This window comes from Acipenser ruthenus, chromosome 5, assembly GCF_902713425.1.
Source record: "Acipenser ruthenus chromosome 5, fAciRut3.2 maternal haplotype, whole genome shotgun sequence".
In the NCBI taxonomy this organism is placed as follows: Eukaryota; Metazoa; Chordata; class Actinopteri; order Acipenseriformes; family Acipenseridae; genus Acipenser; species Acipenser ruthenus.
Genome location: NC_081193.1, coordinates 29,084,235 through 29,100,021, shown reverse-complemented (window position 1 = coordinate 29,100,021; position 15,787 = coordinate 29,084,235). Strand labels below are relative to the sequence as shown.

Genomic DNA, 15,787 nt, shown 5'->3' with positions numbered 1-15,787 from the left:
CAAGGGTTACATAATGCACACCTGGTATTCGTAGTACATTAAAATTACTGGTATTTATAACCAACAAAGCAGGCACACAGGATGTTTAAATTATGTATAAACAGGTTAGATAGTTAAAAAGTTCAATAACAGCAGTGTTTGCTAATGTCACTCCCTTACTGATATGATAAATTCTTACAAGGATAAGCATAGCTTGGATGACTAATAAAGTAGCATTCCCTTTTAAGTCAGGCATTTAATTTATACCTGCACATAAAAAGCAGAGAGCCATAATTTAAAAGTAGTGCTTCCATCATTGCTGTTCCACCCTAGCCTGCAGGTACTCTTTTTTTATTTTTAAATCAAAGGGAATCAATGTAAGCTATTAAAAATGCATTCTCATTCACAATACTTACTGAGGCAACATTGCTATTTTGAATAGCTTCAATGTCGTTCATGAGGTAGTGCCACGACACCACACTCTTCATGTTTATATGGGAGTGGTGCCACAGAGTCAAGACATTCTGATACAGCTGTTCAATTCTGAAATGGATGTGATAAGAAAGGTCACCCTAAGATAGCTAATGTAAATAGTTTTGGTGCATAATTCTGATAAGGTTCTATTGCTTGCTGGCATGCAAGTACTTGTGAATGTATTGTAATATAAATCTAAATAAAACAAACATGGAATGTACAAAATGATATTCTTTCTATTACATCTCTCCTTATTGTACTTCTCTTTCTTGCATTTCATTTGACTATCTTGTGAAAGAGTAATTGTACACATGGGTAATTCTGCACGTCTCTCAGGCTTACACTGTACATTTAATCATGGTTTTTACCGTAGCTGTATCATAGTTCAGAATGATCTAGCATGATTTTACAATGCTCTTGCTATGCTTTATAGCACAGTTATTACTACATTCTACACCTCTGACTTACACTATTATTCTTTCATATTATTTCAATATTTCTCTTAAAAGGAAAGTATTTTTCTGGACATTCCTAACATAGCAACGGTCAAGCTGTAAACATTCTGTGTTGTGTTCATACCTGCTGACAGTTTCAATTGCTTCTTTGTTTGGTGGAGGAATGGTGAAGCAAACAGAAGGTACCATAGCCTCATTTCCATTTGGGCTTATAACTTTCCACTTCGCCCGGTAAGAGTTGCTGGCCAGTACGCACTCGTCTTCTTTGAAGATAGTTATCTAATGGCAAAAGACAGGTGCAAAGAATAAAAGATTGAGCCATTGCTATTATGCCAAGACATTTTCAGAAGGGTTAACACCATTTTTTCTAAGGGTAGGTATCTATGTGTAAAATCGTCTATTTGTTATTCTATTCTGGAACCATACTGTTCATTATTTTTTTTAAAGAAATTGTATGCACTACTCACACTTTGATGGTGTTGCTTTATTGCTAAATTAAAAATGGCTTACCTCAATCTGTCGATAGTCACAGATGGCTTTCACTGGTATGGAGCACCTGATGGTGCCGTCAGGATTTCTAGGTTTTAACTGGGCTATTCCCTTGGCCCGTCCAACAAGACTTGCCACAGTGCTCCTGTATTGCAAAAGCTGTTCTTTCTCATCCTGGAACCAGATTGTGTGAACAAAATGACAATTACATTATCTCCATTAAAAAAAAAAATCACATGCGTTAGTACCACTTACATCACTGGACTTCTCCTTAGCTTTTTATACAAGCTTTGTATTCCTGTGCTGCTTCAATTATATTTAAAAATCTACTTAATACATTTGTTTTTCCTTTTAAAGCATTATATTATTAGTTTTCACTAGAGCATTCATTAGAGCTAATGAAATACAGCTTTGATGGCAGCAACAAAACAGAAATGTCCTTGTAATTTAATTTGGGTGTATCATGTAATAAAATGTATACAAAACTATAAAAATATGTGTATCTATACTTTATGTATCTCTTTCACTACTTATAAACTATTAATTCCCTTCCATTTAATACCGGTAGGTGAAGCTGTGGTCTATATGAATGCTGCACAGTTTCTGATCACGTACATCACTTTTTGATGTTTTGCAGACATCTGCTTGCAAAAATGTCAGCAAACCTAGCACTTCAACAATAGTAAAGCACGCTATAGGTTAATGCAGTCATTTCAACTGTCCCTGAGTTTTCTTACCATAGATTCTTTAATCAGATCTTCCAATTTATGTAGATTGCTTGTCCGGTCACAGCCATATTTTCTTTGGATGGTATCTTGTAAATTATTTAAATAATCCATAGATTCTTTGGCATCATTGAAAAACTGAAAAAGAAATACAATGCTACTGTAGTATTGCATGTCATTTATTTTATATACGCTCCACTGAATGTAAATATTCCCCACCAGCAAGACCCAATATTTGTTGAAAGGTAATGTAATATATTTTAGCAGATACTGCATGGTACGGTATGTGATAATATTCTGTATTGCTTTGTAACATCCTGTGTTCCTATGATGTCACAATATTTGCTTACCTCAAAATAGACTGCATTTTCTTTCAAGTGCTGTTCCACACAACCGCACAGCTGCAAGATCCAGCTCCACTGTGTCTGCATGGCAGCACGGTAAGCCTGGAAAGCAACAAATATAATCATGAAGACTTAGAGTTTATTCTGGGAAGTCAAATAAAAAAAATGGAAGATACAAATTGGATTTATAAGCTTAATACCTAAGACAACTGATGATCATACCATATTAGACAGTCTGAATAATATAAGGAAAGTCTACTTAGGAGGAACTAAGAACCTATTAATAGTAATAATGAACCTATAAACAGGTATATGTATTCCATTTTCTTAATGAAGCAGACATAAATAATAAGTAGTTGGTTTTATCAGGCCTTCCATGCTACAGCAAAAGCTTGGCGATTTTTTCAGACAAAGTATTGAATTACCTCAATGGTTAACTTGGCTGGATGATTCTCAAGTAGAAGTCGTTCGGCCATATCCTGAACAGACTTAATAGCTCTCTCTTTCTCATCAAGCTCTCTCATGAGATCCTGTGTCAGGACAGAAAATATATGCAAATCTGTTGAAATCTCTTAAGTGTGAAATGCACTTACACCCCTGGCACTGCCACCACAAGACTGCTTATGCATTTAGAAACATCAACAATTTGAAATGTGACTTGTGTGGTTTCTTCATTTCAGGCAAACATTTTACATTACTATATAATTCCTTAGTGTCACTACATAATTGTGTGAGCCAAATAGACTTGTTCATGCAACTGCTGTAGAAGATTATTAATATCATTTTCAAATTAGTTTACTGCTCTCTGAGCCTTTTTCCATGTTTTTTATGTTATACTGTTAACATTTTTTACAGGAGACACCTACAGAGTTGACATTTTATTTATTTATAAGGTAACAAAATCGCATGGAAGACTAGCACTTTTGTTACTGTAATTTGTTCATAATCGAAGTCATCATTGCAAGAACTTAGCATCTTCAGTATTCAAAATCAAAACAAAGTGGCTGAAAATTAGAGAAATGTTTGAAAATACAAAACACCTTTGAGCAAAATGTATTTTCAGTAGTCAAGAGTAATAACTATCACAGTCAAAGACCATCAGAAGCTTCAAGCTTATTCTTTTCTCGGTTTCAAAAAAGTGGAACTTATAAAAGACAAACATTGATAGCTTCTGTTGTTTTACTAACATTTTTATATATATATATATAATGACTCACGGCATGGTAATCTCTCTTTTTCGCCATATTTGAATTCCTGTCGCTCCAGTCGTATGCAACTTCCTCCTCTTCCTTCTCGTTCAGCCAGATGATCTCCCGCGTGGCTCTTGACACAAACTCATGTAGGCTTTCAAGGTACTTCTGGCGATTTCTAGAGGAATTCTTCAAAAGTAAAACATTAACAAAGTCAGAACTCCATTAAACATAGACTGTACAACATGCAAGAAAAATAAAATGAAAACATAGACAATTTCTTACCAGCAGCTTTCCATACTGATTTTCTAGCTTGCTTAACCTCTCAGAGTAATTGTATTTATGGGGAGATGTCATCTGGATCTGTTTGTGGCAGAAAAAAAAATCATTGAAAAAAGGGTAATGACTGCTACCTACAGATTATACAATTGAATACAATTTCAAATCTAGCTTGAATAAAAAAAATATACATCTAAAAATATACATTACAAATTAGAAAAAATATATAATCTATATATATAGCTTTACTGGAGCAATAATGGTCTAAGTTTTCTATTTGAATTCAATCTGCATTTTTTTTTTACTTGTTTCATATCTAACAGAATGTATAAAATGAAATAAATTACCTCACTAAATTTCGCTTCTTTAAGGCTCATTTGAAAGTCTTCAATTGCTCTATGTACACTTTTGTGATTCTCTAAATGAGTTTCCACAGTTGGCAAATCTGAACCCCACTCTGAACGATCCAATTGTACCTTACCAGAAACAGAATTAATAGTTTCAGTGCAAAATATCAATATCAATAACAACTGCATGCATTTTACATATCCAGTAGGTATGAAATATATCAATTAGTAGATACAGAATTAATCTTAACTGGTAATACATTAGATTTGGGCAAGTTTTGCAGCAGAAATGTTTTTAACCTTATAATAGTTTACCATAGTAAAATAATAGCAAAGTGTAATACAGTTCAGTGAAAGCATACTGAAATATTAGATAAGCATTATAAAGCCCAACAGGGTATGGTAAAGTATATATATATATATATATATATATATATATATATATATATATATATATATATATATATATATATATATATATATATATTTATATATATATATATATATATATATATAAAGATGGTAAACTACAGTAAATGCATAGTACAAACAAGGGAAAACGGCAAAATTACAGTGCCAATTTACTGTGTTAAACTTTTATAAGGGTAAACCCTTAAAGACAATTAAATTGTACGTTACCAAAATTAGTATTATTTTTTTAAATGTTCACTAAAAAAACATACATCAGTACAAACACCTACTGTAATCATAAACCCAGATTCTCACCTGCATTTCTTCAACCCAGTTCAAAAGATCTTGCACAAAATTCATGTTGACTTCTTCCTCGGTCAAATTAGGATCAGCGAGTGAGGATTTCACTAAAGGTTTCCGGATCTGCATTAGTTTTAGAGACTGCAGTGCTGTGGAGTCCATTCCAGTAACATAGCCCTGTACCATTGCTGGCTGCAGCCCCGGGGTCATGGCTGGGGTGAGGGAAGGGGTCAGACAGGGAGTCAGACTTGATGTAAAACTGGAGGTGAGTCCAGGGGAGAGACATGGCAGCAGTCCGGATGTCAGGGTAGGTGTTAAACCCTGGGACAGACCTGTGTTCAAGCCCGGGTTCATATTCTGTGAGAAACCTGAGTTCAAGCTCTGTGTTATTCCTGAAATCATCATCTTGGTCTGCTCTGTTGTCAGAGTTCGTCCTCTGCTGTACACTGAGGAGCATTCAGACTTGAGGGCTAGAAAGTCATCCCGAAGCTTTGATACCCTAAAAATACAAATAATAATAATAATAATAATAATAATAATAATAATAATAATAATAATAATAATAATAATAATAATAATAACAAAAAGTTAAGAAAATGTCTGCTTGTTAACAACCCAAAATATAACAGTTGAGTATGTGTTTTCTCAGATGTATATACCGTGTTATATCAGTGTACGTGTTCTCTACATGTAATTCCTAATCATATAAATCATGTCATTTAAAATGTTTAGCGTGATCACTCTGGAAACAGTGTGAGGGTAAAAAATTACTCAGTAGCTCAAATTATTCAGTAGCTGCCTGAATTTAAGGTGTGCTTCCCCCCTGACTGAACAGTATATTGGGTTGCATTATTTCAGTCAGTCTGATACAGTAAAGTTGGGGATTCATACCTTTGAACTAGCTGATCGGCCAGGTAATATTTCCCATCCAAAAGAATCTGGATATCGACAACTTGCTGGCGAAGGAGGCTCTCACACTCCAGCAGGTATCCTGCAATCTCGGCTTCGTTCTGGAACTGGATTCCGGATTCTAACCTTTTTGCATCCTAAGATATTAAGGAAGACAGCATATGTGGTTCAAGAAAGTATCCCTGTCACCCATCATCATTTTTTGAAGTATTGTCTTAATGTTCTGAGTTTTATTCCCTAACTTAAAAAAATATATTTTACAAACAGTGTATTAGTGAACCAGTCAAGAAAAAGAATTGATCATTACAACATTAACATCATTGCACACAAGACTTTGTACCACAATATAAAACCTCTATTATAACTTACAGACTGCAATGCATTTCTTGCCAACACCAACTTATCTTCCCCGGCCACACAGTCACGTTGTACTCTGCTTGCAATTTGTTGCAGCATTTCAAGCCTGAAATAAAGAAAAATACATTAAAGTATCATTTTATGGAGGTCGCTACTGTATGCCAGTCTAACTGAAGAATGCATTTTAATGTATTTTTAAACTAATATAGTACAGACTTCAAATACTTCCTCACATTAACTTGCATTAAGCCTTGAAGCATAGCTGGATCCATTCACTAAGTCGTTTTTAAAAATCAACGAAGTATCGATTTGTCCACAGGAGGCAAATGCTAAATTCTCAGTTGAGTCAATGCTAGTGAGTGTGTTGTTACTAACAGAGGAAATACTGCTGCAATACAACAAATTACTGTGCATTGTAGGCCACTAGTCCCTCATAATCACACCATTTCAAGTGCAAAGACAGCCCAGTACAAGTACAGTCAAAGTAAGGACTACTGCCTCTCCATATCTATACATCTTTTGTGACAAGAGGTGGCTTACAGGTGGTCCTATATATCTAGGTTTAAACGTGTGTAGTCAAAACGCTGAGAGGGGATAATATTTTCATAAAACAGTTCAGGATTTTGCTCCTAGGGTGTTAGGAATGTTTCACTTTTCAACACTGACACTCCAATGAAGGTTCTCGCTGATTACTTTGGTTATGGATGTGGAACAGTAAATTTAAGTTGCACAATTATCTGACAACCTCTAATCTTCACTTTTATTGACCATTATTTCTGAAGGATTAAAACACATTTTGGTAGTCTGTCATTATTTTGTATTAGGGATCCCTACTCCTCCTACTCATAAGACCAAACAGTGGGTTTTTTTTTTTTTTTTTTTTTTTTTTTTTAGAAGTTTTGTTATAGAATGGTGTCATGGCTCAGTTTTGTAGGTAGGCCCTTTCTCTCCATGAAAGAGGGTTTCTGTGTTAAATTCCCTATCTATCAATAACCTAGGGGAAGATTGTGTGTCACCTACCAACAATGTGCCTGGTTGTAGATGGTCACCTTTTCATTAGAGCTAACCATTTAAGGTATAACATGTTAAAATCACACTATATACATGATAGTGTCTCCATCTATACCTGTCCACTTCAGGCCGTAAACTCTTCTCCCTCTCCAACATGGCAATTATAAGTTTTCCCCATTCTCTTTCTACATCATTAGGGTGGTATTCTTGTGGGAGTTTGATACGACCAAATTCTATCCATGACTTTCAAAAGAAAGAAAGGGGGAGATGAGGGATTACAAATAATAATAATAATAATAATAATAATAATAATAATAATAATAATAATAATAATAATAATAATGCAGACAGTGTGATATTATTTTTGAAGACATACCTCTAACAGTTTGTACAGATGTTTGATTCTTGTTTTGTCATTCTCTTTCGGTGGAATTTCAGTTTCTTTAAACTGCAAATACTGATTATAAAGTGCCTGCAAAAACAAAATTTGAGAATATATGCATACTGTATATTAGAAGACTATTAGGTTAAAAAATGTACACACAGTGGAGTAAAAGATGTCCTACTTCCTCCATTTTCCCTCAGAACAGGTCCTCACTTTTGGACCTTGGTTTGAATAGTAATATTACTTAAGTTTAAGAACCACAACTTATCACTACAGAAAGCTTCCTGGACTTAACAATGTATACTGTAAGTTAAACTAGGTTTCCCATTACAGTGCCTCTGCATTCCCACCAGGTCCCCATATGAAATGCAACACAGAATCAGGAATTTGGTTTCTTTTAAAACAGCAAGGATCCCGGATATTAAGGAAACAGATCAGAATAGAGAGAAAATGGAGAACCAGTGTTAATATGTTTTCCCTACTGTACATTGTTAATAAATGACTCTTTAACAAATCTGACCAAAACTTCAGACCTCATTAACCCAACTGTTCTAGTAGCAGCTCCCCTTATAAACGTTTACCACAGGCATTACACAATGCATTCACCACAGTTCACTGTGTGTTACTATATGCTTTATCATGGTAAACTTTTACGAACTGAAAACCTCACCTTGAGTTCTACAGGATTGTTTGGGAACGTTCGATCTGACATTATTGTCAAGTGATGCCTGATCCACTGGCTGAGGTAATTCACCATGTTCTGGTATTCCACCCACTTGATGTCAACATCCTGTTTTCAAAGCAAACAAAGAAAGTAAATAACATTAGGTTATATTCAGGTAGATTAAAGAAGACATACTACTTTGTAAATACTTTGAACAGACAGTAAGATTCTAGCTTGGGTCTCATTAGGGCAGTAGAATCTCAAAAATGTCCCAAGAATTCAGAGACATTTTGGGACACTTAAAAAAAACCTATTCTGAATTTGTTAAAGTTTTTAAACTTCCAACTGTTTTGGCCCGTTCTAATTAACTGAGTTTAATTAACTATAAATGTGGCTGGAAAAGATACCGACACTGATATTTTTGAAGAGTTTCAGCACAATGTCTTCTTTTAGTAATCAGGGAGGGAAAAGCAGGTGTGGAGCGAAAGGTTGTTGTGTTCAAGCTAATATATAGCAGAAATAGTTAACCAATTTTACCAACAGATTAAAGTGATGTAGCTCCTAAATGAACTACAGCATATAGTTTGAATTAGTGGCATGTTATATATGATAAAGAGCTAAACAATGTAATATGTTTTGCTTGCTGCTGTTTTATCTATCATTTTTTTTAAATGGTTTACCACAAGGTGATTTACATTAGCAAAACATGATATATACAAATTAAATTTTAAGACAAATTATTGCAGAAAGTGAAAGCAACCAGTTTTTAATTAAGAATTAAAAAAACATACGGAATAAGATAATCTTATACTATAGGACTGTGCTATTAATGGCACAACCTTGGGCAGTAATAACTAAATGCTTGTGTTAAACATCGGGGAGTTCATTTTGATATTTCAGTACCTAAGGGCCTGGGTTGAATCTTCAATGTGCTTTTCATAAAAATCCAGGTCAAATTACTGTAGCACCGCTCGTGCATAAAAACGTGTTGCTATGCCATTTGGGGATCCTGTAATCTGGCAAAATTTCGACACGCGTGCCGACATGGTGTAATGCATTTCAGCGTGCGCTGTGAACATCATGTTCAAGCATTCACACCCATATTTATATACAATCTTCAGGAATGAAGCAGTTATTTAATTCCCTCAATCTATGAGTAATCCACACTGTAGAGATTTGCATTTATTTACAGAACAGCTTCTCCAAATGTGCTGAAACTAAATGATAAATGCTATTCTAAAAGCACAACTCATTGTATCATAATTTAGGGGGGGGGGGGGGTATATAGGGGCTGTGTGTCCATCTGTTATTTAATGGAATTAGACAAGACTTGCTTGTCTAGTTCTGATGAAACTTGCTAAGTACATTCTTCAGTCAAGATATTAGAAGTGTATAAGGAGATCTGGCTTCATGTTTCTCCAAAACAGTTCTCTCAGCCGCATATAATGCAACTTTTTGTGTTTGTTGTTCATGAGGTATTTTACATTCCACATTAACTTAAGAAGTACATAGGTAGATGTAAAGTATGTTCTTCTCTTCCCAATAGTTATTCTTCTCAAAGGATGCTTCTTGCAAAAACAGTGTAATTAGCACTTCTGTTTGGTTCACTACTGAGCAAGTCTAATCTCCAGCATGGAATAAGGTGTGCTAAAAACAGTTACTCACATGTGCAGTGATGCCTTCTTCACCCTCTGGTATTTTGGGGAAAACATCATATAGTATTGAAACATAAGTTATAACTGACTTCTCATCAGGTGATTGTACATCAACATCTGGGAAAAGGAGACAAACGCTTTAGCTACTTCATTTTTATACAATACTTTTTAAATATTAACCAAGTCCTTTTGGTTTTAAGATGGTACCAATTACCAAGACATAATGTAAACTGAGGAAAACAAGGCACAGTATGTGCATGAAGGGGAGACCATTTCTGCTTGTTTGGAGCCACTAGTTACCTATCACATATGAAATAAACTATACAAACCCAGCAATATCAGACCACAGAAATGGCATATTTACTGCTAATATTATGTTTAATAGCTCACCCTCTGGATCGAGCAGTCTTGTCACTCCTAGTTGTTCAGCAACACAAAAGGCTTGTTCCAAATTTGATCGACTGCTCTGAGTGGCAACCATGTTCATATCAATCAGGTCCGGCCTAAAAGAAAACAATATATATATCTTTAACAATTGTTTGTATCAGCCGTATTGAAAGTAATTACCAGGCTTTAAGATTATAACCTCTGAAGTGTTGTTTTAGTGCCATGGTGTAGGAACATAGTGCACATAGGTGCACATAGTTACTTAGTAGCAATAAGTAATTGAAGCCTTAATTAATTTAGTTACCTTTAATAGCGAGGCCCCTTATTTATTTAATAGCCTTCAGTTGTTTAGATGCCCATAGTATTTGAGCTCTTTAGTTCCGGCATGCTGAGTTGGCAGTGGCTATGATGATGTCTTTGTGGTGTTAATCTTTTCGATCAGTGCACCACCCATAAATGCTACGAAATGTTCTGTGTCACATGCCCAGACATAGCAGTTCTTAGCACCTGCCCAATATATCACAGTCATACTTCAATGTTTAGCAACCGCAATGAATATTTGAGAAATTATAAAGAATAAAAAACATTTTTTTAAATGTTAGTAGTTGTAATATCCTTAGGTAGTATCTTTATACAGCCACATAAGCCATCCTACCAATCATCCCCAAGGGCTGTTGCGAGTAGAACAAGGCTTGTGGCAGGGTTGTTTTTAAATAAAACTGCTTAATTCCAATAATGTCTTTGCTTGCCCTCACTGATTCCATAGCTGAATATATTGAGAAATTTTTGGCTTTTAAATTGCCATCAGCCAACCAGCCTCAAGCTCTAGTGGGCTTCTTTCAGACAGTAGATGACTGCTGGAACATCACAGCATCAACTGAATCAAACTTACATCTGCTCAAGTGCCAGCTTTTTAATTTTGATGTGCTGTAATGAAAGCTCCGTCCACATCTATTGGACAGCAAATACTAAACAAACACAAATGTGTTTCATTATCCACCAAAACCAGTCAATCAATACTTTGCACCAACGAAAGCAACCAGCCCTGCACCCGCAACTGCCGAGTCAGCCAATCACAGTGTTAGCTTGACTGAAGCTCAGCATCTTTCAACAACAACAAACCGAGACACACCTGAGTTTTTCAGGCCATTTTCTAAAATTCTTCATAATCCTTTCAAAAAATCTGAAACCAATTTTCTTTCTTGTTATTAGAAGTAATTCTATTATCACTGGTCACACTTTTCTTCTGTTGAAGATCTTTAGATTTTTATACACACTACAGATTAAATGTTCCTGCTGTTCCCTGGTACGAAATCACTTAATAGTCCAAATTCACAACAATTACCCAACAACAAAGTGTGTTGTTGAATGCAGCAGTTTATCTGCAGCACTGGTTTTCAACTTTTTCTTAAAAGACCCTTCTGCCTGGAGGTTTCAGCTCAAAGACCCCTTTACAGCTTCCGCTCTACTGAATGGTACCACAGTCGTAATAAAAAGGAAGAATCATTTTTTTGTTTAATATATAATTTATGTTGCAACAATTTGGGACTGACAAACTGTTGGTTTAGGACATAATACCAAGCCTAATTCTTAAAACCTTTAATCACAGGTCTTTGGATTCACAAAATCAAAAGGGAATCTCTTCACTTTCTTTTTAATCCAAAATAGTCTGCACTGTAAATGTTACGTTACCATTTACTTCTCATCTGAGCAAAAATTATGTGTACCATTTAAAATGTTTACATTAACATCAAGATAAAACTATAATAACTAACAATGATTCACTTTGTATTAAGGCCAACATAAAAAGTATCCAAACGGACTCGGTATAACTTTCTGTGGCTTTGCACTTTCTGGAGACTCGTTTGTGTTTTCTTCCTTCGTTTGTCTTTTGAAAGTAAGAAATATATCAATTTTTAACTTGAGAAACAACACACAGTATAATCTGGATGTACTCTATCAAACACCAAAAACAAATTCAACCAGACGCTATTACTGTTACAAAAATGCAGTCGTGCCTAATAAATAAAACAAAGTATTGTGATTATTATTTATGTTTACCGGAGCATTTATACTTCTAAAAAATGCTGAAAGATTGTGCTTCATGCGCAGCACAGAGCTCTCCACAGGCAGAATCGTCAGACACCTGCTTCACTCACCCTAATATCTGAGTGAAAATACGTTCAATCAAAATCATGCATGCATACAGGTGGATACATTTGAAACTATACTATAGTAACTTTTGAGCTGCTAAACAAAAAATGAAATATTTATGCACAGTGGTTTAGAGATAATATATAATACCGTTAAAAACAATGAATTCGAGATCATTATTTTCTTTTACTTTCATTTTTATTTTTGCATTTCTGAGTGGTCCTGCATACCCCGTTACCCTTAGAAACATCCCCAGTACAAAACCCCTGATCTACAGCATTGTATTTGATATCACCACAAAAAAACAACCACACTTCTTTGAAAATAAGGACAAGAAAATAATATTAACAAAGCTAATAATAAGTAAAACAAAAGGGTTTTTTGACCCAGGAGCTTTCGTCAAAAAGAATTTAAGATACCAGTAAATACTGTATGAAACAGACTTCTCGTCATTAGCACTCAAGATATCTCCAGAGGAAAGGTACATGGTCCAGTAATACATATATAAATACACAACAAACTAAAGGTCTAAATTCTGCAGTGCTGATACAGGGTCCACAGGCACAGTGAAGTGCTGTAAACTAAATTCCAAATAGCTGAAAGCATTTGAAAAACACACAACAGGAAGTTCCAGAAGATAAAATGTTTATGAGTGAGTTTTTTCTCAGAGTATTTTTCTAACCCAAGCAGATGCTAGTTCCTTCATAACAGCTGATTTAATATACATTTGTGTAAGCATATCAGAGTCATATAAAGGCATTATAGTAGTAAAGCAGAGTATAGAATAAAACTATATTCATGAATTATCAATGATAATCTAAAACCACCTTTTGTAGTAAACACATATTGTACTAAATAGATGTTTGTAATGGGTGGTTTAACTGCAGCCATTACCCTTGTCCTGATCTCACACTGCTAGTCTGTTTAAATACTTTATTTATACAGCATTAGCACTTCACATTGACATTAGCATTTTTAATGGCTTATTGGCAGATTTAATCAATATCAAGCTACTGAATTTATGTCCCTTTTGAAGCACAGTACCTGTATTTATGAATAATGGCGTTAAATAGTCTCCCATCCCTCCAGCAGGTAGTAAAGTTTTCACACCGCACACCAACATAACTTTCAGTTGTCTGTTGAGACCAGAGCAGCAGCTTCTCTTTAGCTGTCATATCTCCCGGCACCCCAGGAACATGGATATCAGAGATCTAAAAGGCATGAAGAAAGTAAGAGATGGTGAGAGATGGGACACTGGTGAGACATTATGAGCTTTCTCAAATAATGGGCAAGATTAGGCTAGCTTCACAGACCCTGATTAGCAGTAGTCTTGGAGTACCGTACCTTAAGTTACATTAAGAAGTCCAAGACCTGTGCTAAAGAGGGTCTGTGAAACCAGCCCTTAGTCTTTTATTCAATTTTCTGAAATGAAAAAATACCAGTTACAATTTTTAAAGTACTAATACACAAAGTTAGGCTACTAACAAACCAATAGATACATTGTCTGAGTAGTTTATTTCTGATGTGGTTACTTTATTTGGTAAGATTTTCCTTTCTGATAAGTGTTGCACATAGAGCTGAATGTAACATAATAAATTGACTTTACTCTTCTACATTGTTACTTTTTCTATTGGGCCATTTACAAATAATTGGGTATTCAAATATTTTTTCTGTTTGAATTGTATTTTTATGAATCACATAAAGTTTCATATTTAATAAAGTTTAATATGAAGTTTTCTAACTTTTCTTATGGTGTTGACTCCTTTCACATTTAAAAAAAAGGATTTAAATAAAGAGTGCAAGATTTGTGGATAGTCTCAAAGGGTTGGTAATGAAAAAAGCTGGGATTTGATCCACGCAGACTACAGAATTATAAACAACCTGAACAATCTCATGTCGCTTATACAGTAATACATCCAATATCCTGAAATATCTACAATAAATCCCACAGTGTACAATTAAATCAAACCACTACTTGTAACCAACATAGAGTCAAATGAATGGTTTAGTATTTTTTTCTGAATGGTGTTATACTGAGGCAGTAATGTGTTTTGTACCCTTGAATAAAAACTTTAATTAGTTGGGAAGCAAGATTAGTGGCCAAGACGTGTCTGACCAGAGTGCTTTCTCATTTTTGAAGAACAAAATTGCTAACGTTTGAATCAACACGGTTTCATTTTACACTTGCATTTACATTTTACCTGCCTGGTAGAAACTGCATAGCCAATACATGTTTTAAGTATGATGCTCTCTAACACAAAATCCAGATAATAAATTCAAGGAGGAACTGGTCAGCTTTTAAAATATCATTCCAAAATCGAGATAGAGCCCAAGCCAGCTCTTTAGAGCACTCTTGACTTTAAATCTTTCACTGAAGTGAAGGGCAATGTTTATAGTCTGGGAGCTTGTTAAATTTGAGGATCACAAGGATGATTTTTACAAGGAGACACAGATGAGTGTGTGTGGGATTTGAAGCTAAACCTGCAATCAAAACGACACTTTCCTTTCCTGTTTGCACTGACTAACTAGAATCAGGTTTTGTTCTTTAAACATAATCCAACTGACCATTATTCACAATTTAGACTTGCCATTTAGGACAAACAAAATGCAAATGAAACAAGAATTGTATCCTACAAATGTCTGATGCAAATTAGTTAGGGCTAACCATAGAGTTAATTTATTATTATTATTATTTATTTCTTAGCAGACGCCCTTATCCAGGGTGACTTACAATTGTTACAAGATATCACATTATTTTTACATACAATTACATTATTATTTTTTACACAATATTTTTACATACAATTACCCATTTATACAGTTTGGTTTTTACTGGAGCAATTTTAGGTAAAGTACCTTGCTCAGGGGTACAGCAGCAGTGTCCCCCACCGGGGATTGAACCCACGACCCTCCGGTCAGAAGTCCAGAGCCCTAACCACTACTCCACACTGCTGCTAATTTACTATTTAGAAGTGCTTCACATTTATCAGCATGCAGTTGTTTTATACTGCATAAAATAGAGCCTTTAATTACTACAATAATTACAATAATTAATCAACCTCATCGCCCCAACTGTTACGCTCAGAAGTCTGACAGACACCTGTCATTCAGAAGTCTTCATATATCTACAAACATTTGTATACACCAGTGGTGGCCAATAACCAAACACTGATCCATTTTGGTGGCTCTCAACAGGCTCTGCGATCCACAGTAAGCTATGACCAACAATTATTAGCGGGATTTAATATAATAGTGTCCAATACATAAGATAG

The 15,787-nt window shown here is 34.9% G+C and overlaps 1 protein-coding gene across 30 annotated transcripts in view; it reads right to left on the bottom strand.

Moving 5' to 3' along the window:
• Positions 1 to 15,787, bottom strand: part of LOC117402333 (dystonin-like) — a 205,066-nt gene that overhangs the window by 99,580 nt on the left and 89,699 nt on the right. For 29 of the 30 annotated variants that reach the window (XM_059023930.1, XM_059023934.1, XM_059023932.1 and 26 more), the window contains 18 exons: positions 13,560 to 13,726; positions 10,365 to 10,477; positions 9,985 to 10,091; positions 8,326 to 8,445; positions 7,647 to 7,742; positions 7,386 to 7,513; positions 6,272 to 6,365; positions 5,885 to 6,039; positions 5,009 to 5,492; positions 4,283 to 4,411; positions 3,942 to 4,019; positions 3,684 to 3,845; positions 2,892 to 2,996; positions 2,473 to 2,568; positions 2,135 to 2,260; positions 1,419 to 1,571; positions 1,033 to 1,187; positions 396 to 522 (listed from right to left, as the gene is read on the bottom strand). In XM_059023930.1, the coding sequence (XP_058879913.1) occupies positions 396 to 522; positions 1,033 to 1,187; positions 1,419 to 1,571; positions 2,135 to 2,260; positions 2,473 to 2,568; positions 2,892 to 2,996; positions 3,684 to 3,845; positions 3,942 to 4,019; positions 4,283 to 4,411; positions 5,009 to 5,492; positions 5,885 to 6,039; positions 6,272 to 6,365; positions 7,386 to 7,513; positions 7,647 to 7,742; positions 8,326 to 8,445; positions 9,985 to 10,091; positions 10,365 to 10,477; positions 13,560 to 13,726 (2,595 nt within the window). The remainder of the gene's footprint in view (positions 1 to 395; positions 523 to 1,032; positions 1,188 to 1,418; positions 1,572 to 2,134; positions 2,261 to 2,472; positions 2,569 to 2,891; positions 2,997 to 3,683; positions 3,846 to 3,941; positions 4,020 to 4,282; positions 4,412 to 5,008; positions 5,493 to 5,884; positions 6,040 to 6,271; positions 6,366 to 7,385; positions 7,514 to 7,646; positions 7,743 to 8,325; positions 8,446 to 9,984; positions 10,092 to 10,364; positions 10,478 to 13,559; positions 13,727 to 15,787) is intronic. The other variant, XM_059023933.1, reaches the window with a different exon arrangement.